Here is a 25,726-nt window from a genome sequence, read left to right as displayed (position 1 = left end):
AGACTTAAAAATAAAACAACACAGTAAATAATGGAACATGAGCACACTCAGGTCCAAATCTGTTTAGTTTCCATGGCAGCGCTTCCCCAGCAACTGGCAAAGGCAGCGTCTCTACACTCTCCCATGTTTTCTTTGCTCTTAAAAAATAGATGTATACTACTGTAGATTCATACAGTATTTCATAACTAAAATCACAAATGATAAGAATCATAACCATAGCTTTAAAAATGTTCTTGCAAAGTTCATAATACGTTGATTTTATTTTATTTTTTTGCGTTCAGTCCCGTATGCATATGACAACAAACTGTCTTCCATCAAGTTAAATGCTTGGTCAGTTGAAACGAGAGCACCATGGGAGAGAAATGGAGGGTGTGTGTGTGTGTGCGTGTGTGTGTGTTTGTGTTTGTGTGTGCGTGTGCGTGTGGGGTGGGGGTGGGGGGTCAGAATACTGTAATAAGAATCCAGATGTGCCCAATCGACATGACAGTCAGTCACGCTCAGACTCTGCCCCTGCAGCAGGAAGGGGTGAGAGAGTGAGGGGGTGGGGCCTCTTCCCTCTGCCCAAGCCTGGAACTGACGACGCCTGACTCTTCCTCCTTCTCTCCTCTTCATTCAGTTTTGTCAAGTAGATGCCAAGAAGTAGCTCAGTGCTTGTTTTTTTTTTTTTCTTTTGAAAGGTTGCATGATTTCACACGTCTTTTTTTTTTTTTTTTGTCCTCCAGAGCTGGAGGAGCAGACTGGTAGTCAAAGAGTTTCAGGTAGGTTTGTGTGTTTGTGTTTCATACTGTCCCCAGTCCCTTGACTCTCTCATTAGAAGCAGTGGTTCTTCATGGTCAGTGGTCACAAAGACTACTCATACTCAAGGAACTGTTTATGGTAGAATAAGAGATACCTGAGGGAAAAAAGAAACATTGGATTAGGACAACTAACGATTATTTTCATTAGTGATTCATCTGTCAATTATTCTCTCGATTAATCTATGAGTTATTTGGTCCATGAAATGTCAGAAAATGGTGAAAAATGTCAATAACTGTTTCCTAAAGCCCAAGGTGACATCTTAAAATGTCTTGTATTGTCCACAACAGTCCACAATCCAAAGATATCCACTTTACTGTCATAAAAGACCAAAGAAACCAGAAAAGATTCACATTTGAGAAGCTGGAATCAGAGAATTTGGGCATTTTTTTTCCTTAAAAAAATGATTAATCACTGCAGCTTTATATTAGATTCAGCTTGTATACTGTATAATGATTTGGAGTATTGCTAATATTTCTTTTCTTACCCTTCACTATCAAGTACATCCTTAATGCTGGCCTTGGTGATTATGGCATCATCACATTTGAACCACTGGTCTTTGTGCTGGCGGATGAAGCTGGTGTAGTGGCCACTCTCTAATGTGCCTTGGTGGTTGACCACCGCAAACAAGGAATACCTGAAAATAAAAAGACATTCAAAAAGGTATGATGAGCAGGCCTTTTTTTTTTGCCTTTGTTCTGCTGTCTAACTTCACCTACTCCATTATCCTCACCATACACAGGCGCTTAAATCTCACAATTTTAGAGAGCTCTCTGTATAGTGCCTCTTGTCTTTAGCACAAACAACCTGTCAACCGCATTAAGACAGTAAATTCTAAGTAAATGTCCTGGAAAATGAAAGCCATTGTAACTGCCATGGATGAAGAAAAGCAAGCAGCTTTTAATAGGCTTCAAATTGATTTAATTTGGGGAAGTCACAGCCCACTGCTTCAGATCATTAGCATGTGCTGCTGTGCTAGAGTAGAAATTTCTACTGTGATGTCAGTGCTGCTGGCGGTGGAGTGTTAATAAATCAGTTTGCTGTAATACATGTTTCCCAAGATACTCACTTATTGTCGTTGTTTAAAACATCAACCGTCTGTTGATATTGCCCGTTCATTCTGCTCTCTTTACTGTGGGAGACAGGGAAGGAAAAAAAAAAAAAAAGACATTAGCGTTCTTAAATCCTGTGTAAACATGCTGCGGGGTTAGAAATATCCACTAGGTGGCAGGGTTATCCCATCTATGAAAGCAGATATCTTTGTTGCCAGTAACTCTAATGATCTCACTATCTCTCTGAACAGCGCTGAATGGACGCTACAACCAGGGGTGGGGCAAGACCGCTGCTGCATGCTCCACTGACACTAATATATATTTATAGGGAACATTTCATGAAGCTGTTTTAGCATAAATGCAGACATGTGCAACAACTGTGAGTACACAGTGCACACATGTATAATATATCATATGTACATGTGTAAACATTAAAATATATTAAGCTAGTTAGAGAGGCTTCCATGGGTTTTTTCTGTCTGGATGTTCACACTGGCAGTACAGCGTTTAAAATATGGGTAGAGAACTTGAGGGGCTGCTAGGTTTAAAAAAAAAAAAAAAAAAAAAAAAAAAAAAAAAAAAAGCTACTGCTATGGGAGTCTCACCTGGATGCCATGAAGGGCGTCATGTCCAACTCTAGAGGAAAGGAAACATATGTAGTGATCTTCCTCCGCAGTTTAGCAGAGTGCTCAAACCGCTGGAGATGGCCAGAGAGGGAGGATGAGAGAAGAGAGGGGGGAAGGGGCAGAGAAATGGCAAGAGAGAGAGAGAGGGAGAGAGAGTGTGTGTGGGGGGGGGGGGGGAGGGGAGAAGAAACATATTTAGAAATAACAAGCATCACCATTACAACATACAAAATATCACACAGCAAGTGAGAAGTGGAAATGCATGTTTTCTAACCTGGTTGTCACACATTTACACATTCATAGCAAGATAATAACAAGCTTGGATTGATCTAAGACGATCTTCTTGCAGCCTGTTCCTATGAATATCATAAATACATTATAGCCTCCAAATACTGTATGATAAATAAAACATGGACAATGGAGGACTGTACGAGTCATTAAAAATCACAGGTGTCCTGGGACACTGTGTGAGAGGGTTACACAGCAGGATGTAATGCACCAACAACTGAATCGAATTATGAACACACCTACGCACAAGCAATGTACCAGACAGCTAAGTCACTGCAAAATCTGAACTTTGCTTCCATCAGATGTAAGGCTGCATACACACAGGGCAAAATGTATCATATATTACTACATACATATATATTTATATATTGCAATATGGTATGGATGAAAGTACTAAAACACTACTGTATCTTCTAGTTTGTGTTAATGACTGATCTAAATTAGGTGTGTGAGTAAAGCTCATTGTTCCCTTAAATAATTACATTGTCAGACGGTGACAGATATTGTAACAAGTGATAATTGGCAGTATGTTGTCACTGGCTGACTTACTTTGAGATGGAAACATGCTACGATGGGGAGCTTCTTCATTGTCAGCTGTTTGGTGGACTCCTGGTAACTATGGCAACCGCCGCACTTGATTTTGGCACTGCTTCCTAGATGCTCTGGCCGTGTGAACCTGCAAGAGTGAGGAATGAAATAACAGAGAAGGGAGAGAATGTGTAAGAGCGGAGAACACGTGGGCCAAAAAAGAAAGAGGAGGAAAGCTATTATGGTTTCTTTGGTTATGTCACACATGTTCTTTGATTGTTCCTTTTGCACCCCGCCACACTTGTTTAGTCATATGAGTCCAGGCGCGAGGTTAATGTGAAGATATCTGAAGGCCTGTGCCTGCAGAGTTTTGGTGCAGCCACTCTGTATGTCAGCACACACAACCCAGAGCCCTGCTGGTATTGCCAACGCCTCTGTCACCACGGCAACAGCAGCAACCAGTTCTGTACCTTTAAGAGACTTGCTGCAGCAACTAGGGGTGTGTGAGGAGCTGCAGTAGGAAAAAAAAGTCAGAGGGAAAGGAGGCGAGAGAAAGAGAGGGGGAGGATGAGACAAATGCGAGAGGTAGAGAGTGAGAGGGCACGGGGGAAAAGGAATTAGGTGGAGAGGGGAGGGAATGAAATAAGATAAGGAGAGGAGGAAAAGAAATTGCAAGAATGAAGAGGCAGAAGAGGAGATATGAGAGGTCACACCTGCTCTGCCAACCTGGTGATGGCAGAAGATGAGATCCCGTGATAACAGGGTTGTTGTGCCTGAGCAGACACCATATGTGACCCCTCGTACAAGTGAAGGAATGAATGAAATTTATTTGTCTGAGTGGAGACGTTTGATACCCATGAATTTAGAGAAAGCGAAGGAGGGATAAAGGGGGAAAAAAAAGCCTATTGAAAGAAAATAGTTAGGGAGTGGCAATACCGCCTCTCCTTTCCAAATCTAATGAATATGAATCATTTCAATCCACTAACAAAGCTTTTAGTGCTATTGTGCTTCAGCGCAGATGAGCATAGCTAGAAATAGTATGTCAAATGCATCTGACATGTGAGGGGGACATTTGCAAGGAACTCTTTTGATTAATACTACTACTATCTATTCAACAACCAGGATGACTACAAATTTAGTTTAAACATGTACAAAAAGAGTGACAGGCAATAAAAAGACGACCTGTCTGGTGTCATCTGAGACTGAAGCTGTACCTGCGTAGGCAGTCTGTGAGCGTGGTGGACCCTGTCAGGTGGCTCTCTCCGTTGACTGTGCTGCCATCCCCTCCAGGACTCAGGGGCCAGAAAGGCGTGGATGAGCCAGGCAAATCCAGACTGATATCCCAGAATGGATCTATCGTCGTGGAAACCCCACTGGAGGAAAAGGACACGAGAGAGGGCATCCTTCAGTCCAAATTTTTTTACATTCGATAAATAATGCGTGGTTGTATGTAGGTTTGTGTGTCACACGTTACAAGCCGTGGTGAAAGGATGATGACATAGAGGGCAATACGTAAGCTTGAATTCACACAGCCTCTGTAGATTCTGATCATGTTTTTTGTAAAAGGCTGCTGGGAGATTGAGTGTGTGCATGTGCATAATATCCACACTGTTCTTCCAGCTCCATTTGCAATTCAATGAAGTTACATCAGAGAAAATTGGCTTTACATAAGGAATTTGTATTATTACAACCCAGTGACTGTAATGGACTGCAGCCCAGGCAAAATGGAGGCTCCACTGTAGAATACATGCATTATAAACAAATATACTGTATATGTACAGTGGATGTGCTCTACATCATCACTGTTGATTAGATGAGTCATGGTGCTGTAATACCCAGAGGTACCAGCAGGTGGCTGTTAAGGCAAGTGGTCACGCATTTATGGCGCTAAGAGGACCAACCCTGCAGTAACATGCTATCAATATGAAACCACTTTTGCTCAAAAAACCCTGGGGAGGGAACACATTTTCTGTTGCTCAAGGCCTTACCCATGGACGATCTGTAGTCAACATGAAAATCGTTTCATGATTGTGGAGTGGTTCAATTTATGGTCAGAATGATACACAACAATCAGCATCACATCAGCTGTGTTTCTTTTAACTGTGGAGGCAGGTAATGTTGCATGGAGCTGGGCCCGGCTTGCCTGCTAGACAGGGCGAGGTGCTTTGCAGTTCAGTGCAGCGTGTTAGTGTTAATGTGACAGGACAGCTCTAGGGGGCAGGCAGGCAACGCTTGAGTTGTGCTGCTGTCTAGACAACCCCCCTTACAGCGGCTCTGCAGGGACCAGGCCTTTAAATAAGAGCAGTGGAGAGGACACAACCAGTGCTTCGCCCACTCTGGGAGGACAGGTGGTGTCCGCAGCGATCAGCCCAGTGGTGAGAGGTGACTACGACGGCATCAGAGAACAACAGGGATAGATGGATGATGTATGAATGGGTAAATGTAGACGGTGAAGGAGGGGCAGCGTAGGAACTGATGCAGTGCTCTATCAGGATGAATCAACAGCAAACATCTCCGGTGGGACTGTGTTTCAGTGAACTCTCCCTTGCTGCTTTACACTTTTTTAAAGTCACACTAGACACACTTACTGGCAAACTTGACAAGTAACATCTGATTGCAGGCCCCCAGTGAAGATTTGGTCAATGATGCAGTTACAGTGGTTTGGATTGTTGGCCTTCTTCCCATTGTCATCTCCTGCAGAGCACAGAGAGCAGAAAGTATAAATACACACCGAGATAACACCGACAACCTCTTTAGCACCTCTGAAGGACTCTGTGTCTGTATTTCTCACTTCACCATTCCCCTGCTGCGAACCCTTTTTGGCACTTCAAAACTCTCTGCATTCTCTATAGCCAATCAGAGTGAGCCTTACTGCGGGGTCTGTGGGTGATTGAGCCTGTCATTGTACTGTAGCAGGGCATATTGACATTTCTCACACTGCTTGCTTGCCGTCCCTTTGGTACACACTATTGTGGGTGTCCTTCAGTATGTTTCCTGTGAAGTAAGGCGATGTGCACTGGTCTGACAGAAAATATTCAAGAACGCACATGCAAAAAAACAACATCTAGAGTAAACACTTTAAAGTCACTGCATTTAAGGACAGCATGTTATAATTTTTGTATCCTAAATGTGGGTTTAATAATAGTGCGATTGGTCATATGAAGTCAAGTGAGACTTACTGATGGTGTCCCCTTTGCAGTGCCTGTGTAGTACATCCAAGGCTGCGATGAGGAACTCGTGGGCGTCTTGCTGCTCGTAGCCTGCGAGGTGACGTGCATGAGTCCACACCAGGTGCAGCAGCCGGAAGGGAATGTGGGGCGAGCGGTGGCCCGAGTAGAACTGAGAGCAGGGAAGAAAGATGGGAGAGGTGGTGGGGATGAAGGGGAGAGGGTAGTTAGCCTATTTTTCCAGGTATTACTAGGTGTAATATATTTTATCACCTCTTTGCCAGTTTCATAGCTACATTTCTCATCGCCATCTATAATTCATGGTGGAACCATAACAGAAATGCTCTGTCAGTCATGGTGATTATCTCTCTTAACGGCTCCTTTCTACAGGCCTTGTCAGATATGAATGAATTCCACCACGTCACCTAAAAGCACATCCATAGAGACGGGAGGTGTGAGGCACAAGGCAGAGAAGACAAAGTGGCTGCAAAACGGGAGCGTTTGTAGCAAAAAACATCCATCTGTAAAGCGTTGCAGAGTCTTTGGGTTGCCATGGGAATTAAGAGTGAGTGACAATCCAGGTCAGGGTCAAAATATGTGAGTAAGAAAGTAACACAACTAAGCAGAGTGCAAGAGTTGGCAGGGTGCAAACGCTACGATGAAGTTCCAACCAGAGCTCATTAATGACTGAGAGGGCTCTCATTTCTCGACACGTAGATGTCGCGCACACCTCGCTTTATTTTCCTCTGCTCTCTCTGAAGTCTGATTGAGCTGTGAGAGGGGAAAAACATGCCGCGCTGACGTCCCTTTTGAATCTTGCAATCTTACAGAGTCTGCTCCTTTTCAGCAGTTTGAAAGTGGTTGACAAACGAAAAGACGTGACAAGAAGAGGAGGAAACGAGGGAGGGGGGTGGGGGAGGGGGAGGGGGGGGGGGGGGGTGGAGAGAGAGTGGCTGATCAAAGCAGGCTGTGCCTCTTCTCACCTCCACATCTAAAAAGCTCTGAGCACAACACACGTGCGTGTGTGTGTGTGTGTGTATGCTTGTGTGCGCTTGAGTCACGCTTTTGATGACGATAAGGAGGTGTGTTGGAAGTAAGCAATGAAATTAGAGAGCTGGGGACAGAGTGTGGTGGTGGGAATGATAACTGTGTGTGTTGGGGAGTGTTTAAATAGATTAATTTCTATGGTATGACTGCCCCTGAATTTTCTGTTGCAGACGCAGTTGAATACTCAATCAATGTCTGCCTCCCTGGGTGATGGAGGTGAGCGATTACCTACTTTATGTGTTATGTAGCTGATCGGTTCAGCCAACTGAGACAGGGCAGAGCTGTGTGTGTGTGTGCGCGCGCGCTGTGAAGGGGGGGGGAGGGGGGAGGCGGGTGATGACTCAAATCATTATAGCACCACTTGCCATCTGTGGGCCCATATATACCGGGAAGTGAGAGGGTGTAAGAAAAAAGCGAGGCAGTGTGGGAGCAGAGCAGGCAGCCATTACATAACAGTCAGGGCCAATGAGTTTGTCAGATGTAAAATGCCAAACTTTCATATCAAAGAGTTGGGATTAAAAGGCTATAAATGGCCACGCAACATAATTCAATAAAGGTGTAATTACTGAATTCTGCTCGTTCATTTGTATGTGGTTCTGTACATTCCTTTCAGGCAGGATTTTTTTTTTTCCCCCTCCTCTCTGCCTCTCCCTTGCACTCGACAAAAGAGTGCAACAGTGACTCAGCCTTCTGCAGTGGGTTTCACTGCGAGAGAACATTCTGTGTTATATGGTTGTTAAAAACTCCCAATTTATGGCTCAGTTTTGACCAAAAGAATACACTTTCCTTTTTTTTTTTTCCCTTTGTAAACTTATAATCCCACACACATAAAAACTGTGTATCGTACCTCCTGAAAGAGCTGCGACATCTCACACACCAGACAGGAGTTTGATTGCATCTCGCACTTGTGTCTGTCGGAAAGAAAGAAGTCTCGCAGCAGCGGTGTGTGTGTTAGGGCCTGAACAATACAGTTCATGAAACATGTGTTGCCCAGGTTTATTAACCCTCGTAAACCTGCGGGAGAAGAAGAGAGAAAGAGAAGTATGAGAACAGCATGGAAATGAAGATTAAACATTACAGTGCGTCTGATTCATACTGCTGGCAATGTAGGGAATTTGAATCACCACTAAAGCCCTGATTATTCTCCATTTCTCTGGACTGGCTGAGTTTTATCTGTGGCCAACTTGCTTATTACTTATCAACAAAATTGCAGTCTCGTTATGCCTGTATAGTTACTAGACATAAAACCCTCTGGCGTTTTCAGATTCATTTTTTTTGTATGCATGTGTGGCTGTAAAGTTAACAATATGGTGTTGGGTCCGGTGTGCCAGCAAAACTGTGTGTATCCTGGAGCAGACCCCGAAGCTGTGAATGGATTCATTTAGTGCAAGAAAGCTACAGTCTTCCAGTGATGGCCAGCAGAACAGGTGAGACACAGCGTGGTCTTGGGTGTAATCCAATTGAGCAAGGTTTGATTCTGGAAGAGAGCGCTCAGTGAGGGCTTAAAGACTGTAGACTGGTCCTGGTGTGCACACAAAAACAAAGTCTACTGCCCAGCCCCAGCTCTTTAAAGATATAAAGGGGTGAAGGATGGCAAAAGACAGCATGCAGGGGGCAAAAAAAAAAAGATAAAATCAGCAAAAATCCATGTACATAATCAGAGACACAAAGGAGATAGCGGGACGAAACCAAACAACAGATCACTGAGAGAACGGAACAGAGAGAAAACAAGTTCTGGAGAGACACAGAGACAAACTCAGGCCTGTTGTGGTGTGCATCTATCAGAGAGGGAACACTGTGTTCTGCCTCTCTGCGTGCGCTGCCTGTGGGGCTGCCCGGTCCTGTTGACCTTGGGTATCACACTTAAATGCATGAGTGACCCTAAGTACAGTTGCGCCATAGGCCCATGTACACACACACACACAGAGTAACAGAGAATCCCCACAGCACACACACCAACTGTTTAGAAACAGTGCAGTCTATTGCCCACCTATGGTACAGTTCGTAGTGATTTTCCTCCGCTTTGGATTGTGTCGTAATAATTCTAGCTCCCTCTTGGTAGGCTCCCATGTTGTGTATTTCTCCCCTATGCCTGTGGATACAAGGAAACAAAAATGTGACATCACTGTAACAGCAATCGGCCTTGTATAAAAAAAAAAGCAACCTTAAGTTCAGTGATAGAAAAGCACAGTGCTATACCTTGTAATTTCCAGGCTTTCCTCTGTTCCTCTTTGGCAATCTGCTCCATGTCTTTGTCGTATATGTAGTCTTGACACACAAAACAATATATTCCACCGTATAATAAGTCTATCGCTGCAAGGGGGGAAAAAGAAGGAGAAAGAGAGATTGCACCATAATTACAAATAGATTTTTTTTTCCAGCATAGTAATACACTTTGGGTTTTATTTTAATGTTCCACTTCGCCGGTAGAGCCAGCCTCAAGATAAGCGTTTCCTTTCTTCAACCTGCATTTTGGGCACTCACCGCAATATGTTTCCATCTCATTGCTTGAACTGAACAATTATAAGGAGATGTGAGGGGAGCGGTGATGGAATAGATGTATTTGTCTCCAACCCCCACCTGTGCTTTCAACTAACACACCATTCCTCTTCCATTCTCAAACTCCACGGCAACAATACCTCGGCTCTGTTGCCGTGACAACCTATTTTTAGCCTAACCGGACATTTTTCTGGTTTTGGTGCTACCCACACTGAGAAAGTGAGCTAACACTTTATGTAAAAGAAAAAAAAAAAAAAAACCTCACTGATGTATATGATGCGGTCATGGTGGCATGATTTGTGTGTGTGTGTGTGTCAAACATGTGCTTGAAATGTGAGAACATACAGGAAATAAATAATGAGAAAGAAAAATCAACTAACCAATATGAAAAAAAAATATTAATCTTTCCAAGGTGTCTTTTTTTTTAATGATAAACCAAGAGCACATTTGTTAACAAAAAAAAAAAAAAGAGTTAGTGTTATAAAAGTGTTATAAGATGTGAGAGGAGTCCTGACGGGTGAAGTTGTTAGGAAAAGGAGGAGAAAAAGATGTTAAAGCAGTCCCGAGGAGGGAGCTTTGCTATCTAGCAGTGTAGCAGACTAGGGAGTTTGGATTAATTTGATTAGAGGTGGAGAAGAACAGAGTGCCAATGTCAGAGAGGCTCCTGTGGAAAGCTCAAACCTAATTAACACTGTAGCCCTGCACTTGGGGTATGTGTGTGTAACCAAACTGTTGGAATGCATTAAATCAATTAAAGCCATTCAAGTCAGCTACCAAACCACCCAACTGTGTCCCCTGTTTCCATATTTAGCTGTCCTCGTCAGGATAACAAGACATCAAAATCTTGCTCATTAGCGCCATTACCTTATTTAGCATAATTAGCATGTGAGGTTGAAGCTGAGCTTTCTGGTAGCTGTGGATTAGCGATGTGTAGCCCTCCCTTGCTGCTGTATGAAGGGGAGTGTAGTAGCTTAAACCCATGACTTGACTGGCGCTCCCACCAGAATGGTAATGTGCTGCGGTTAGAGTGAGGCTCGGCTCCCTGTAAGCTCAGAGGAGGAAGGTGCCCAAAGTAATGCTGTAATCCTTCGCTGATAATAGCTGATGCTGCACTTGGCCACAGGGGTGCATGTGAATGTGAAGACTGACATGATGGGACTGAGCATTGGATGTAAGAAGGGATAATATATCGATATTATCATTTTAGCTCTATTGTGATTAGTGTGAAGTAACACTACAAAGCAATTACTTAATCAAACGTCTTCCTGAATGGTTTCTGACACAGTTGAGAGTGAGTGACCGAGTGCGTGGCTTACCTAGATTGTGTCTCTTGTTTTTTGCGTGCTCGTGGATGTGTTTCTTCGTAAAACAGCCGAAAAAGACGCAGTAGAGACAAGAGTGGAGTCGGTTCAGGTGGGCGCCACACATGTGACAGATACACGACTTGGCCTGGAAAGAGAGACACAAGGGAGGAAGGGGGATGGGTTCGGGACAAACGGAAAAGGAATTGAGAGCAGGGAAAGAGAGGATGGTCAGAAAATCCACTGCAGCAGGACAGAGCCCTGAGATGAGATGTAGAGTGGCGTAGGCAGACAGAGTGGAACTCCCTGCCAGCTAAAGTAGATTTCTATCTGCCAGTCAGTCACACAAACACTTCAGAGGACACGGTGCTTGAATAGGCCTGATATGAAGACAGACTAAAGATTACTGGGCCTGTTGACAAATCCAGTGCAGTTGAATAACATATTTCCACGCTGAATCTTTCACTCTCTAACACATGCAGGGCATGATGGGATTTAATGCTTGGCAGGCACACTGGAGAAGGCAAGCAAAAATCTGTCTGAAGCACACACTAACAGCGGCTGGAGTGTGTGCGATTGGTTTGACTACAGCACTCATTGGTGACCGGAGAAATTTTGCATTAGAATGTCTGACATATTCAACAAACCTGCAAAAATGAGCTCAACAGGGGCTAAACAGGAGCACAGATTCCCATCTTATACAAAATCAGATTATATTTTGATGGTTTCTCTGTATGTAAAATTTTAAAAACAAGAAATGGAGGTAGTGACGGGGGTTGCCCGTCCACCAACTTTGTGAAGGGACATGTAGTAAGATAGAACAAGTGTGGTAGACAAGTGGACAGGGTCGCAAATTGTGGAGAGGAATGTGATACAGATGCTGTGTGTGAGCATAAATTAGTAAACACAACCCCAATCGCGTTCTAACAGGTTTCACAATAAGGTCATCCAATGACATTCGAGGTAATAGACACAGCAACGGAGGCAACGCAGACATACAGGCTATATGTCTGCTGTGATGACAGAAAATTAAGCCTAAATCACGCTGGAGCTGTCTGAGGTGGCATTGTTGGTTCACTATGATGGACACTACGATAGCTTCAACAGCTGCTCCACTCCACGGGTGAAAACTAGAAATACTGCCTCGCGGTTGTATGCCTCCGCCAACCAGTCAAGTTGCAGTTTACATCCATTTCTGTCCAGTCTCATATAATATTTGTAGTGAAGACTTTGAAGGAATTTAATAAAAAATTTTAAGTCTATTTTCCTTGTATGTGTTCACATGTTTGGCCAATAAAGCTGATTCTGATAGAACACAAAGTTGTAGCCATGACAGTAGACAATGCTTCAGATATGGATGTTGCTGCAAAGAAGCTACAAATTCTAAAACTCGGATGCTTCACACACATCTTCAACCGGGCAGCACAGAAAATCTATACAGTCACCACACCAAGGTGGGCACCCAAGATTAGTGTCACCAATTCAGTATCCGACCAAATATGGCATATGGTCACAATCTCCGCTTCTGTTCCTGAGTTATGGCGTTGCATAATGGCCAGAAAAGTGTGAACATTATGATGTCACAGTGAAGTTGACCTTTGACCTTTTGAACATAAAATGTCATCATTTTATCCTATTAGACATTTGTGTGAAACTTGGTCATAATTAGCGTATGAATTCTTGAGTTACATCCAAAAACCTTTTTTGTGTTTTGTAAGGTCACAGTAACCGTGAACCTTTGACCACCAAATTCTAATCAGCTCATCCTTGAGTCGTGCCAGATGTAATAAAATTCCCTCCAGGCGTTCCTGAGATATCACGTTCACGAGATTGGGACGGACGTGAGGTCACAGTGACCTTGACCTTTGACCACCAAAATCTAATCAGTTCATCCTTGAGCCCCAGTGGAAGTTTGTGCCAAATATTAAGAAATCCCCTCAAGGCGTTCCTGAGATATTGCGTTCACAAGAATGGGACAGACAACCTGAAAACATAATGCCTCCAGGCCATGGCTGTCACAGAGGCGTTAAAAAAAAAAAAAGCATCAAAGACGTGATAAGGTAGTTTATGAGGAATACTCCTGAATCCATTTCACATTCAGAACCTCTAAAAACCTCACAGCGAGAGGGTTCTGGGTGGCTGGAGCCCTTCTGTGTGGAGTTTGCATGTTCTCCCCATGCCTGCATGGGTTCTCTTTGGGTACTACGGCTTTGTCCCACAGACCAATAACATGCAGGTTAGGTTAATTGGTGACTCTAGATTGCTCATAGGTGTGAACATGAGTTTAAATGGCTGTCTCTTTACTATATATTAGCCCTGTGATTGACTGGCGATCTATCCAGGGTGTACCCCGTCTCGCCCAATGTCAGCTGAGATTGGCTCCAGCTCCCCCAACAACCCTCTCGAGGATAAGCGGTAAAGAAAATGGATGGAACCTCTAAAAATGTACAGCATGCAGAGTGTCAACTAAAACACCTTGGATCTGGTTACTTTAAAAACAAGCAGTACACCAGCAAATGCAAAACATTTCAGCCAAGCTGAAGTGCTTTGCCTTGAATCATTCTATTGGTGATGTGAAAGTACAACAGAAACCTGTCAGAAGGAGAAAATTGAATAATAACAGCAGAGGTGGAGAGAGAGGAAAGACAGTGCGATCTAATCAAAGCTTTTCAGGGTGCAGACCTGCCGCAATGAGTCGCCCACTCATAAAGAGGAGACAGAGAAAAGGGAGGCGTGTAGCAAAGGTGAAGAGAGATTAAATGAAAAGAAACTATTGGCTGCAGATATTTACCAGGTTTCAGTTTCTGGTACACTGTGTAAAAGTAGCTTGTAAGACAGACTCATACTCCTACACGCCTAACTTAAGCTATTGGACATGAACTCAATGACCCTGTACTGTATTGTCTGCCTATTGCCATCTTTTGACTAGAGATACAATAGTATAACCTGACACCATCTGAACGACATTAAAGCTTATTGTACCAGAGAAATAAGAGGTTCTGCAAGTCAGTTTCACTTCCCTCTCTCTGGATGACACATAACACACAACAGTCTGTGGAATGGGATGACAATAACAACTAAAAGTGATATCGCTTTATGTGGTATAATAAAGCAATGACTATCACGCTAGTTAAAGTTACTCATTTTGTGTTGATTTTGGCAGCCCCTGTGGACAAAAGCGGTAGTGTTTACCTGAATGAAGACTGCATTTCCCATGAGCACCATCGCCTCGTGTCATAAAGGTCTTGATCTGGCTAGTGGGTGCATTTGTTTTGGAAGCGAGTGAAAAATATTATTTATAATATTATTATATTAATGTTATTTTTAATACTTTAAAGGCTGCATCTATTTATTTCTATCTATTTGTGGCTATGTAAGATTAATAATTGTAATATGACAAAACAAACAACTTTGTTTTAGTACCATTCATACACCAAGGATACATGTAATGCTGCATTCACACCAAATCTGGCACCTTCCCGCAGCGTTGTGGGGAAGAGTGAGCGTTTATTTGTGCTTTAGAACGTTACTGCCATGAAACGATCAAAAAAATCTAAACCTTGAAAAAAAAAAATACATTAACTTATAAACGATAACACTGCTTTCCACCATCTGGCATTTCTTGCTATGGGAAACAACAAAACAGCCGATAATGTCTCTACTGCCTGAAGCTTAAGCTATTTGTATATATTTTTATATTTAAAAAAGGTACTTTACTAAGACTAGCCTGAAGCAGCAATAAAAACAAATATCCATAAGATTCTACTTGTGTATTATTTTTCCTGTCAGATAATACAGACAGATTTTTAAAACCCCCCCGCTCCCCCCTCCCCAAAAAAAGATGATAGGGACCTGAATATCTGCAGAACTGGGATGGCTCATCTGTGGGAGTGGGCGGAAACTGTTGGAAATTCTGCCCGATCGGGTGGGTGCAAGATTGAAATAACAGTCCCATGCAGATCTTCCAGAGCACCAGTGGACAGAATGTACATAAGTAATTTAATATTCAGTTGTTCATTTGCTAGTGTCTGGGTTCCCTGGGGATGGGCGTCGCATGAAACACCAGACACACGCTACTATGCACTGTCACAGAGATAGGCAGCAAAACTCACAGACAGGTCTGTGTTTTGGCTGAGCATTAGTAGGCGTGGGCTAGATTGTGATGACATTGCAGTACAGGGGATATGCAGGGTAGCAGACACTAAGCTCTGTTTTTATTCAAATTGGTCCATTAGCCAGGCAGCTCTGAAAGGGTGTGTGAGAGAAGGGGGCAGCATCAAAGCAGGGAGGAGGCTTTTCCATGTGGGGATAAATGGTTGGTGATGGACTGAGGGAAGAAACAAGAACAAACCAAGATCAAGACTGACATCTAGTAGAGTCTTTAAACTTGTAGGGTAGATCTTGTCTGATTGGCTAAGAGAAATAAAAGGCAGAGGAGATAAAAAAAGGGATTGAGAGTGAAGCAGGACTTATGTTTTCAAAGTCTGCATGAAAACCTCTATGGCACTAGGAAAAGGTAAAACGACAAGCCCCACGTCATGTGGAAAGACAGTTGAGTCTGACTGAAATCCTAAATCTAAGCCTATCCTACCTAAGCAGTGATGCTGTTAATCCCCAACCCCTCCTCCTCCTCCTCCTCCTCTTCCTCTGCACCAGGATTCCAAGTCAAAAACAAGAAACCCTGCCAATGCCACGCCTTGCCCTCCTCCTCACCCTCACCAGCCTCAACGCCCCTTTTGCGGGCAGAAAATCTATCTCTGCTCCAGCCCCCCCTTCGGTTTCACTCTCTCTCACCATGGTTCACAGGCTGTCTATTCCTCAGTGTCAGCAGTCCTGCGTCTCTCTGCACCCAGGGCTTTTAATGTTCTATTAGATCAGCTATTGATCAGCCGCTGGCTCAGATGACTGGAACAAGTGTCAGACAGGTAGCAAGCTCACGTTCGCTCTGCGCTAGGCTGCATCTCCCATCTGGGATGCGCTCTAGGCAAGTTAGGATGGGTTCTGTGTCCAGGGGAATGGCCCATTAACGTACAAAGCTGCTGATTGATGGAAGAACAGATCTAGGCAGGCATTAGCTGGATGAATAGATCTCCAATACATCTTTAACTTGAAGATAAGATAGCATTACATGCTTTGTGTGTCTGATGAGTCTGTGAATGGCCTTCAGATAACAATGACCCAGGTCCAACAGCTATTAATCCTCCAGTGTTCTACATCAAGCTGCATAACACATATCTAAATAAAGTAACCATCCTTGCATCACACTCTCCATCTCCTTCTGCGTTTTTCTCAATCTGACTGCGTTATTCCTCTCTCAGCATTTAGGTTAATGCATTCATATATTCAAACGGAGCCAATAATGTGATGAGCTATAACTGAGGAGGAGAGAGAGAATGACGATGACAATTATGATGTGGACAAAGGTCTGGCTCTACTGAGCACGCTCCTGCTGCTGCAAAGAACAGACCGGGGAGGGGAGAGTCAATACAGTGTGGAGTGCTGCTATACGAGAGCAGTGACTCACCATGCCACCTCACACCTCAACACACACACGTACATATATGAACAAAATTAACGACAGCTGACTGCACATGATAAATACGCATAGCAAATATACAAACTGACATAATTAGACATTTGCTATGTGTACTAAAACACACAGTCCTCTCTGATTCTATATTTAATATCCCCAATCCCAGGGAAGATGGGGAAGGAGACTGATAGTGATGCTCCAGAGCTGTGCTGCCGACTGACCCCGTGGGGCTGCAGCCTGTCAGTGCCTTGGCAGGATGATGTTGTTACCCCCGCCCGGCTGCCCCTCCTCCCCACTATCTCCACATGACAATGCCTGCCCTGCAATATGCAGTCTCACGAAGCAGCCCCGACACAATATGAATTTTACTCTATTCTTTTTTCACTTCCGTCCTCCACCGGCTCATTGTAACCTCTGCTGACAATGACGTCTGTGTGGTCTTTGCGTGCGACTCTATTCCCACTTCATCCAAATGAATCCGGGTTCTGGGAGAGATGAGGGATTGTTGGGAGTGTGTAGTTTGGCCTCATACTGTCACGCTGCTATAAGGACATTATAGCTAAACCGTGAGCCCCAGCCTACGGAGTCTAGCCTGTTGCCAGCTACGGAAAAGAAATAAAAGTGAATAAAATGTGGACAGAGTGGAACTATGCTGAGATATTCACTGTGGAATAGCCTTGACGTCATGATAAAAAAAAAAATGCTGTCAAATGCTTCTCATGGGTTTGTGAACGTTATGTAGGTTGGTAAGACAGGGTTTGCATCACATGTGAAAGAGTACAAAGGCGTGCATGTGTAAGTGTGATTAAGATCACTTGATTGTGACGAGATGGTTGTGCTCGATTTTCAGAGATCAGAGAGTGTAGGTAAAAAAAAAAAAAAAAAAGAGGCAGCAGAGGCATTTCAACTTTAGCAGCTTAGGTTTTGTATCACAGACAACCCACAAGTACAGTTTCAAATGATGGTTTGTGCTATATTTTTGTGTTGTGCTAGTATTGTGGTGTGAAAGAATCATTTTTTTGCTAGATTGGCTGCCTCTGTCCATATACACATGGTCAGAGAAGGCCTAGATGAATACAAACATTCACAGAAACGGGCCACACTGCCTCATAAAGGAATCAGAAGTAGTCGAAGAAAGCCCCATCACACAAGGGCACCGACCCGACACTTATCCAGTTCATACTGACTTATGCTGCAAAGAACACCAACAAGAAAAAACATTGACAAATATGTACGGAAAGAGGGCCCATCATGCAGACAGCAGTGTCTTTATGTTTATTTGCACAGATGGTTAACAGTCTAGCTCCAGCTTAACAAAAGACTGCGTGATCATTTGTCAACCCTTGCTGCTACCAGATGCCCGCAGCCACTCCGCTTCACCAGCAGAACACACGCACACTCACAGACATTCAAAAGGGACTGTTCATGTAACTGACACCCACAACGCTTCTGAATGGTCCCCCTGGACTCAAATCTCATCTGATCACAAGTTGGTTTCTCCTTTATCCCCATGCCACCAATCAGGGTCCACAGAGCCTTGAACAGGAACAAATTACCTCCAGGAAAATCTATAAGCACTACCTACAGAGCAGAGGCACAGTGGGGCTATTAGTGCACTACAGAATCTTTAAAAGTCAGTATATATAGGGCAGGTAATGAATTATCCTGCAAAGGTCTAATGCCACAATGCTCGCCCTTTTCACAAGCACAGAGAACCATTTACAGACAAAATGCCTAGCCCCAAAAAAGCTGTCACTTGGGTCCAAGGTTTTAACAATGGGGAATAATTGAGTGTCCACACTAGAAGAGATTGATTGCCTCTTGGTTTTGGGCTTGGTCAGCCCCTGGAGAGTGATTGACAGCTCATTAGCCAGATGGTGGTACTAAGGGAGGGCTGGACAGCAGCCTCATTGGCTGGCTCAGGCCATGACCAGCATGCTTTGTGGCAGTGATGTCGTTCCAGCGCCTGTTGGCCAGACAAATGAGAGGTATCGTCTTTAGTTGGAGAAGATATGGTCCATGGGAGGGAGAGATGGGAGAGGGAAATCAGTCAAAGTGAGCTTTCAAAGAGATGAGCATCAAAACGCAAAGTCATGCTTCTGTCACACAAACAACCATACTTAAATCTAAGACCAAGTGAAAACCCCTTACCAAACCCATGACAGAATACCTCAACACCTCATAAAAATAAGCTTACGTGGTCAATGCGCATATTGGACTATAACAAAAAACACAAAACATCTTTTTTGTAAACCTTGTTACTGCATTTTCCATAAGTCTCCATTACTGCTATGAAGGCAAATGCCAAATTAACAAACCTCATGCAGCATCCCACCCTTCTCCTTTTCCTTATGTGCTTACATCGTATCTACTTCACCAGGTTTCTTACCTAGTGGCAGATAGCTAAAGCATTGTAAGAGAACAAGCTTTCAGTCAGTGGCAGAAAAAAAAAGTTAAGCATCTCTGATCTGAAAATACAGCAAGGATGAAAGCACTATGGCACTACACTCCCAGCACAAGGAGTGCAAAGACATCAAGTAAATTACAGTAACTTCATACTATTGAATAAGATGCTGAATGTCTATAGGAGCCTAGGTTCTCTTATTCTTCAACACAGGGATGCAGTTAGCATGCCAGAGGGACGCCACAAGGTGACACACCAGGCCCAAGCTTTCTCTGGGAGGAGGTTACAGACCTTTTGCCATTTATTTAGTCTGAGTCACTGAGCACAGCTACAGTGACTGACAGACTGAAAGCCACATTAGACAAGACTTGGGACTGACGGAGAGTGCACAGACATGGAAGAAATAGGCCTGGATGAGGGCCAGAAACCAAAGTCTGACATCACCAAACCCACTGAGTGTTGACTATGAGGCAGTGGGATGAGAGAAAAAAAAGAAGAGGACGGGAAGAGGGGAGAATGAGAGGATTAGAGGCTTGGCTATGAATTTCTCAGGATCCCAAAAAGAAAAATCAAAAGCAAAAAAAGGCAGTGATATTTTAATAACACCGTTAAACAATGCAGTGAATTCTTTGTCTAGCTTTAAAACCGCCAACAACAACAATATCACAATTCTTAAAACAATACATGCAATTTTTGCGCAGATTTAATGGGATGATCTAGAGGTAACAAGAACCGTGGGCTGAACTTGATTCGCAAATAGAAGAAAAGCAAAAGCGCGGAAAAGGAGGAAGAAAAAAGCGTGGGAGAGAGCGCAGAAGAGGAACAAGCGAGGGCTATGAAGAGGCTGGAGGAATAGGTCCTGATGCTACAAACGTATGCTGATGAGTCAGGGAGCAGGCCTGTGATGTGATGGAGACTGATCTGACAAAGAGATCTGCTCACAGCACAGGAATCAGCCGCTCTCTGGGATGGGCTGTGCCTCAGTGCATTGTGTGTGTGTGTGTGTGTGTGTGTGTGTGTGTGTGTGTGTGTGTGTGTGTGTGTGTGTGTTTGTGTGTGTAGTAAAAGAACAGAGGGGGAAGGGGGTAACAGAAGGAAGTAAATGTGTCATCCTTGAAAATATACCCATTTTCTACCTCTGAAATTCCCAGCAACATCTAGCGAATGATATCTCTCTCATCTTCCCAGATCATAAGCAGAAAGGGGGTTTTCACTTGCGGGATGGAGGGGGGGGTTATGGTTCCTCTGATCATATATGATTTATCAAAACTAGAGGGGGAAAAAAAAAAAAGTTGAGTTCAGTCAGCTCTCTAATCACGACCTTTACCCCTTTAATCAAAGTGACAGCAGACTCTTCAAAGCATTTATCGCTGTAAAATTCTGCTAACCCCACCCACCCTGCTTTTCCTCTCATCAACACTCAACCTAAGATAATAGCTCTGGTTTAACTGCGTAGCGGATTCCTTCACGGTGGCAGTGTTTTAGTAGACATGCCAGTAAATTCCGTCCAATATGCTGGATGGAGGCGAGCACACAAAATAAATAACCATGACCTTCATGAATATTCACACTATCCCTCCACCATCATAGCCATTCACAAACTATAAATTATGAATATGGCTGGAGTTGGGAGGACAGGAAGAATGAATTTAACAGTTAAAAGCAAAGGCAGGTTTCTATCTGTGAGATCTGTTTACATCCTTCTGTGCAAGTCTGCTTGTATGGCGCTTGGCAATCTGATGGAACATAAATCTCAATTAAGAGAGAAAACATCTGAAATCTGTTTAGGCGAAAGGCGTAGTAATGCTCATGTCCCATTTGCATGCGTTCACTCACAAAACACACACAAACACAAAAAAGTACAGATAAAGAGACAGAGGTTGAAGTAAGACAGAAAGGGAAGTAGATCAGAACAATAGTTCCTCCTCTGCAGTTCTGAAACAGAGCCAGTTTCTGTTACATGAGACAGACTGACTACATGGGGTGTAGCCCCTCTGACTACATGGTATGGTCCATCACAACCTTTCTATTAACTGACACCTCAACCAGAACAGAATATAATAAAACACAGAAGAAATGGGTAGCATCATGGTATACTATATAGTTACACTATTGCATACTTGCTTATGTGTGCTATCTCCCTTATTTAATACACTGCTTAAGTTGCATTTCAGTTGTTTTCTTCATAGACTGTTTGTATCATATTCAATTATAAAAGTATTATTAGTGTTTGTGCACATTGTTATGGACAAATACATGAGACTAGAGGCCTAAAGGAATCACAACAAATCAAATTTGTCACCAAGTTGAACCCATAATTTACAATTGACATTTGTGTGCCAGTTCCAAAGTATACATTCACACACAGTCTGTCTGTGTAAACCTACATGCCCATCCCGAGCTAATGGGATATTTCATCTAGGGCCAACATAACAAAATGAATTATTATACTAATGTCGCCTGATAAAGATGGTGCATCCTGAGCCACACTGGGCCGCAGTGTCGTCTCTAGCAACTCCTAACTCTTGCATTCATTCTGCCATTTGTTACCCATGTGGGCTTTAGATTGTGCATGCAGAGCAGGTGACAGATTTTCCACCAATGTTCCCGCACATCGCCTGGGAATTGATTTTAGCTTGAGGTAGAGAGGATGACAGCTTGCAGGGAGGCTGCTGGGGACAGACTACTGAAAAGGACAAAAAAAAAGGGGGGTAAAAAAGGGGAGGTGAAAAACAGCAATTCAGGATAAAAGGCATAGGCTAATGAGATCAAGTCTGAACACAATGTCAAGATGCATCTTTTATATCCCTCAGTCACTGAATGGCATGGTCTGTCAATTTCCCTCAATGCAGGTGCTAAATCTTTTACTACAGTCCTTGCTGTGTATTTGCTACTATTGTAGCTCCATAAAGGAGAAAATGCGGTAAGGAGAGCAACGATAAGCTCTTGTTTTATCAACCATGCGAACATTAACAGCATTAATGTCATCTATTCCAATAACCATTCCAACATAGCAGTGACAGATGAAGGATTTGTAAGTCTGTTTATTCCACAATGTTAGGAAACCAGGATGTAATAGTCAGCTAGCTCATAATTTAATGTTGAACAAAAATGAAGATTCCCTCACCTCAGGAGAATACACTGCCTGTGTACCACTGAAGCAGCACCACACCTGCTCTGCATGTCAGATTAGTTAGGTGGTAAAAAGTCTCAGTGAAGCGGGGGTGAAGCACAATAGACCTACTCAAATATAGCCATCCTGGACTACATTTAGGCAGTAGTGAAAACTCTTCAGTCAGAAGCCACATTTGTCTCCTTTCTCTCTGCATTAGTCACCTGTACTGTCAGGGGTGTACCATCTGAGACAAGAAGGGCAGAGCAGAACCACTATATACACACAGTAAGAGATGTTAGACAACAAAATCATATACAAAAGGTTAAAGAATGGCACTTGCAAGCAAAACTGACTTTAAATGCTATTTGCCAAACAACCCCATTTGTCAACAACTGTGTTCGGAAATAAACAACATGTCCGCTTTCAAAGCATAGCTTATGGAAGAAATATGTCCATAGCGGCATTTCTAATATAAATGAACAAATACAGAGAGTTTAAGGCCAAAATGTATCATATTAGATGCAGTAAAGGTATTACAATGATAGAAACAATACAAGGCCAGTTATCAGTTATGTAAGATTACTTCAAGATTCCAAGGCCACAGCTGTACTGCGATGAAGTGGCATATGAGCAGAATTAGGTGGTATTCATTTCTAAGGAGAAAAAAAAAAAACTGCACTGATAGATGACATAGACTGGAGGACAGAGCATAAAAATACAATACAATCTAGTCTGAAACCAACAATGACAGCCTCAAAGAGTACAAAACCTACTCAAGACAGCACAACCTAAATGGTTATGATAGAAATATGTCCATGAATGTTATCTGACTTGAGGACTACGTAAACTAGCAGGCTTAAAAACTGAAGGTCTGGATTTCCACATGGTAGAACAACAGCGAAGAGACACTTCACGATATTCATATATTTTTGCTGTTTCTGTCAACATGGCAGAGTCATGACGAGTTTTTGTCAGAGGCAAATCTTAAGTGAAAAGTGGCTGTAGCTGATGACGTAATGGTTGTGGAAGAAATCGTCATGACGAACGTGACAGAGCTGCAAGGATGGCAGGAAGAGACAGTGAGGCTCTAAAACCTGGTATACAAAAATGTTCTCCAAAAATCTGACGTGTTAGGTTTGCAAGAGCTAAATAATGTTGAGAAGAACACTGTGAATTGCTGAGAAGTGAGCTAAACAAAGGGCCTTTTTTTATTTCTGTGACAGACTGACAGAGTGGATGATTGCATTCATGTCTGGTAAGACTGTAAGACAGGAACCAGACAGTTGAAATTAACATTCAACAATAACAATTGTTGCAGGGTCACCCGCTACACTGTCTGATAACCTTTTAAAACTGTAACACACATTTTCAGATGCTCACCTGCACTTTTTAAAAAAAAAAAAAATTCTGATGTATTTCTGAGTGTTATGAGATGGTATTATTATGAACAAGGTGAGCACTGTTCTAGAAGCAAAGCATATCACTACAACACAGTATAAACAAAAGGGTCATCGACCATTCTGCACTAGCTATTTGCTTTAACATGCCTGCAATGTAACTGAGCTAGGCTGTTCTGCTTGTGGTCCACCCTCCCACTAGGTAATCTTACTAGCTGTAACAGTGCATCACAGCAGACACAAGGATCAGGCTGTTTCCTTCCACTACATACAGTAAAGTAGGTTTACATTTAATATTCAGTCCATTAGATGAAAAGGCTCTGAGGCGCACAGGTAGAGAGGAGCAAGAGGAGAGAAAGCAAGCCAGCTCTTATTAATCTGAACTACCAACAGCATGTCAATGCAAGATGAAAAGGGGATAAGCATCAACTCACCAGCTCTGTCCATCCCGCATCACTCTGAAGCACCTATTTTATCACAACAAAATAAAAATGTATGACACATATAAGAGACGCATGGATTTCTAGTGACAACAGTCAGTCAAGCAACCTAACTTACAAAATGCTGCTAATCCACTGTGAAAAATGAAGCTTCTAGGTTTTCATCAGAATGAACATCATAGCACCAAGAGAGAAAAAAAACAAGTTTAAGTTGACAAAAAGGAAAAGAAAGGGAGGGAAAGTGAGTGAAAACTGCAACACAGTCCAGTGATGACATCACATTGTAGAAAGCTATTCGGAGCTGTGTAGGCCGAGCAGGTGTGGTATGAGCCCAAAAAGAAATTGGCACTAAAGTCATGAGCTGACGTCCCAGCATCCAAACTTAGGAGTGAATGAGCACCGCAGAGAAAACACTAACCTGGGATGCCCGGGAGATAACCTGCTAATCTGTGGACCCGGTATGTGCGTGTGGAAAGACACAATGGGTCCATTTGGTGTGGTAATGTTAGCCCATGGCCACAACTCTCCTCAAATCTAAGTTTAGTCGTCCGGCTAACTGTTCAGCATCAACCAAACAAAACCGCTCGGCTTACCTAGATGGTTGGCTCACGATACAACATGAATAATCAATGCTTGAGCTTATAAAGAGAAATTAAGGGTTGCAAAGAGGCAACCATTCTCCGCAGTTCGCCAAGCAGAGTCTTGCTAGCTAACATACCGGTGATAACACTAGCTGGCTAACCTGTGTGCTAGCAACATTATTGCTGCAAGAGAGTGGTTTCATTAAGACCCTTTTTTTGTTAAGCCCGTTCAGTGATTGTGCTTCATGTGGGACATCATTTGCACTCCAGTTCTGTGTCAAGTCTGTGCCACATTAACATTACTTCACTTTTGTTTCTGAAGCTAACGTTGCAGTTCCTGTGTTTTTACCTTGCGTCTCCTGGTCTCAGCAGTACCACTCCAAACAAAGCATTGGTATATGACTCGAAGATTTTGTTTCCAATTATCCACCTTATAACCGTTCACATGGGAGCACCCGGCCGGACTCATGACAGACAAAACATTCAGTTTAGGTTTTTAGGTGACAATGAAAAGTCTCCTGGATGATTCACTTAGCTAGCTAGCTAGCACGAACTATCTTGTCCAGAAATGGTTTCCGTTTGGAAATGGGACAATCGATGTAGTATCCAAAAATGCTCCTCGGGCATCTGACAAACACGGTCTTTGATTAACTAGCAACAAATCTGTTCATGTAGTCATCTAAGAGAATTATCACTTCACTAAAATTTCTGTTCCCGCTGCTGTTTTGACAGTTGGCTTTTCCTTTAACGTTAGCTCCACTTCCACTCTCACGATTAGTTAGCTTTCTTTCTCTAGTTAGCCTGCTAACACTCAACTACTGCTTCACAATGCCCGCCCAGCGTACACCGTGATTTGCCAACACAAAAAGTTTACGTCACCACGTTGATATTGGAGCACGTTGGGTGCGCTTGTTTTGGAACCCAGGGTGTTCCGTATGAGTGGAATTTGGATT

At 43.1% G+C, this 25,726-nt stretch overlaps 1 protein-coding gene across 3 annotated transcripts; it reads right to left on the bottom strand.

Moving 5' to 3' along the window:
- Positions 1–245: 245 nt before the first annotated feature.
- Positions 246–25,636, bottom strand: LOC122966272 (ubiquitin carboxyl-terminal hydrolase 22-like). 3 transcript variants are annotated; one of them, XM_044330337.1, is made up of 14 exons: positions 25,123–25,636; positions 24,187–24,219; positions 11,319–11,451; positions 9,703–9,816; positions 9,494–9,595; positions 8,351–8,517; positions 6,469–6,628; positions 5,878–5,983; positions 4,504–4,662; positions 3,311–3,437; positions 2,453–2,544; positions 1,865–1,927; positions 1,283–1,432; positions 246–892 (listed from the first exon to the last, which is right to left on the bottom strand). In XM_044330337.1, exons 1-14 carry the CDS (start codon positions 25,240–25,242, stop codon positions 850–852), a joined length of 1,569 nt encoding a protein of 522 aa, XP_044186272.1. In that variant the 5' UTR covers positions 25,243–25,636; the 3' UTR covers positions 246–849. The 3 variants fall into 3 exon arrangements, with proteins under 3 accessions (XP_044186272.1, XP_044186275.1, XP_044186273.1); XM_044330340.1 differs by lacking the exon at positions 25,123–25,636 and adding an exon at positions 24,311–24,852; XM_044330338.1 differs by lacking the exon at positions 24,187–24,219 and having other exon boundaries at positions 25,123–25,632.
- Between the last annotated feature and the right edge of the window lie 90 nt (positions 25,637–25,726).

Source organism: Thunnus albacares, chromosome 17 (genome assembly GCF_914725855.1).
Source record: "Thunnus albacares chromosome 17, fThuAlb1.1, whole genome shotgun sequence".
In the NCBI taxonomy this organism is placed as follows: Eukaryota; Metazoa; Chordata; class Actinopteri; order Scombriformes; family Scombridae; genus Thunnus; species Thunnus albacares.
The sequence above is the reverse complement of the archived record's forward strand: the minus strand, read 5'-3'. Positions and strand labels throughout refer to the sequence as shown.

Coding starts and splice junctions, on each gene's coding strand:
- LOC122966272 (XM_044330337.1), bottom strand. CDS start 25,242: ATGAGTCCGGCCGGGTGCTCCCATGTGAACGGTTATAAGGTGGATAAT. Junction 9,596..9,702: donor GAAAGCCTGGAAATTACAAG/GTATAGCACTGT, acceptor TTGTATCCACAG/GCATAGGGGAGAAATACACA. Junction 8,518..9,493: donor CACTACGAACTGTACCATAG/GTGGGCAATAGA, acceptor CTTCTCCCGCAG/GTTTACGAGGGTTAATAAAC.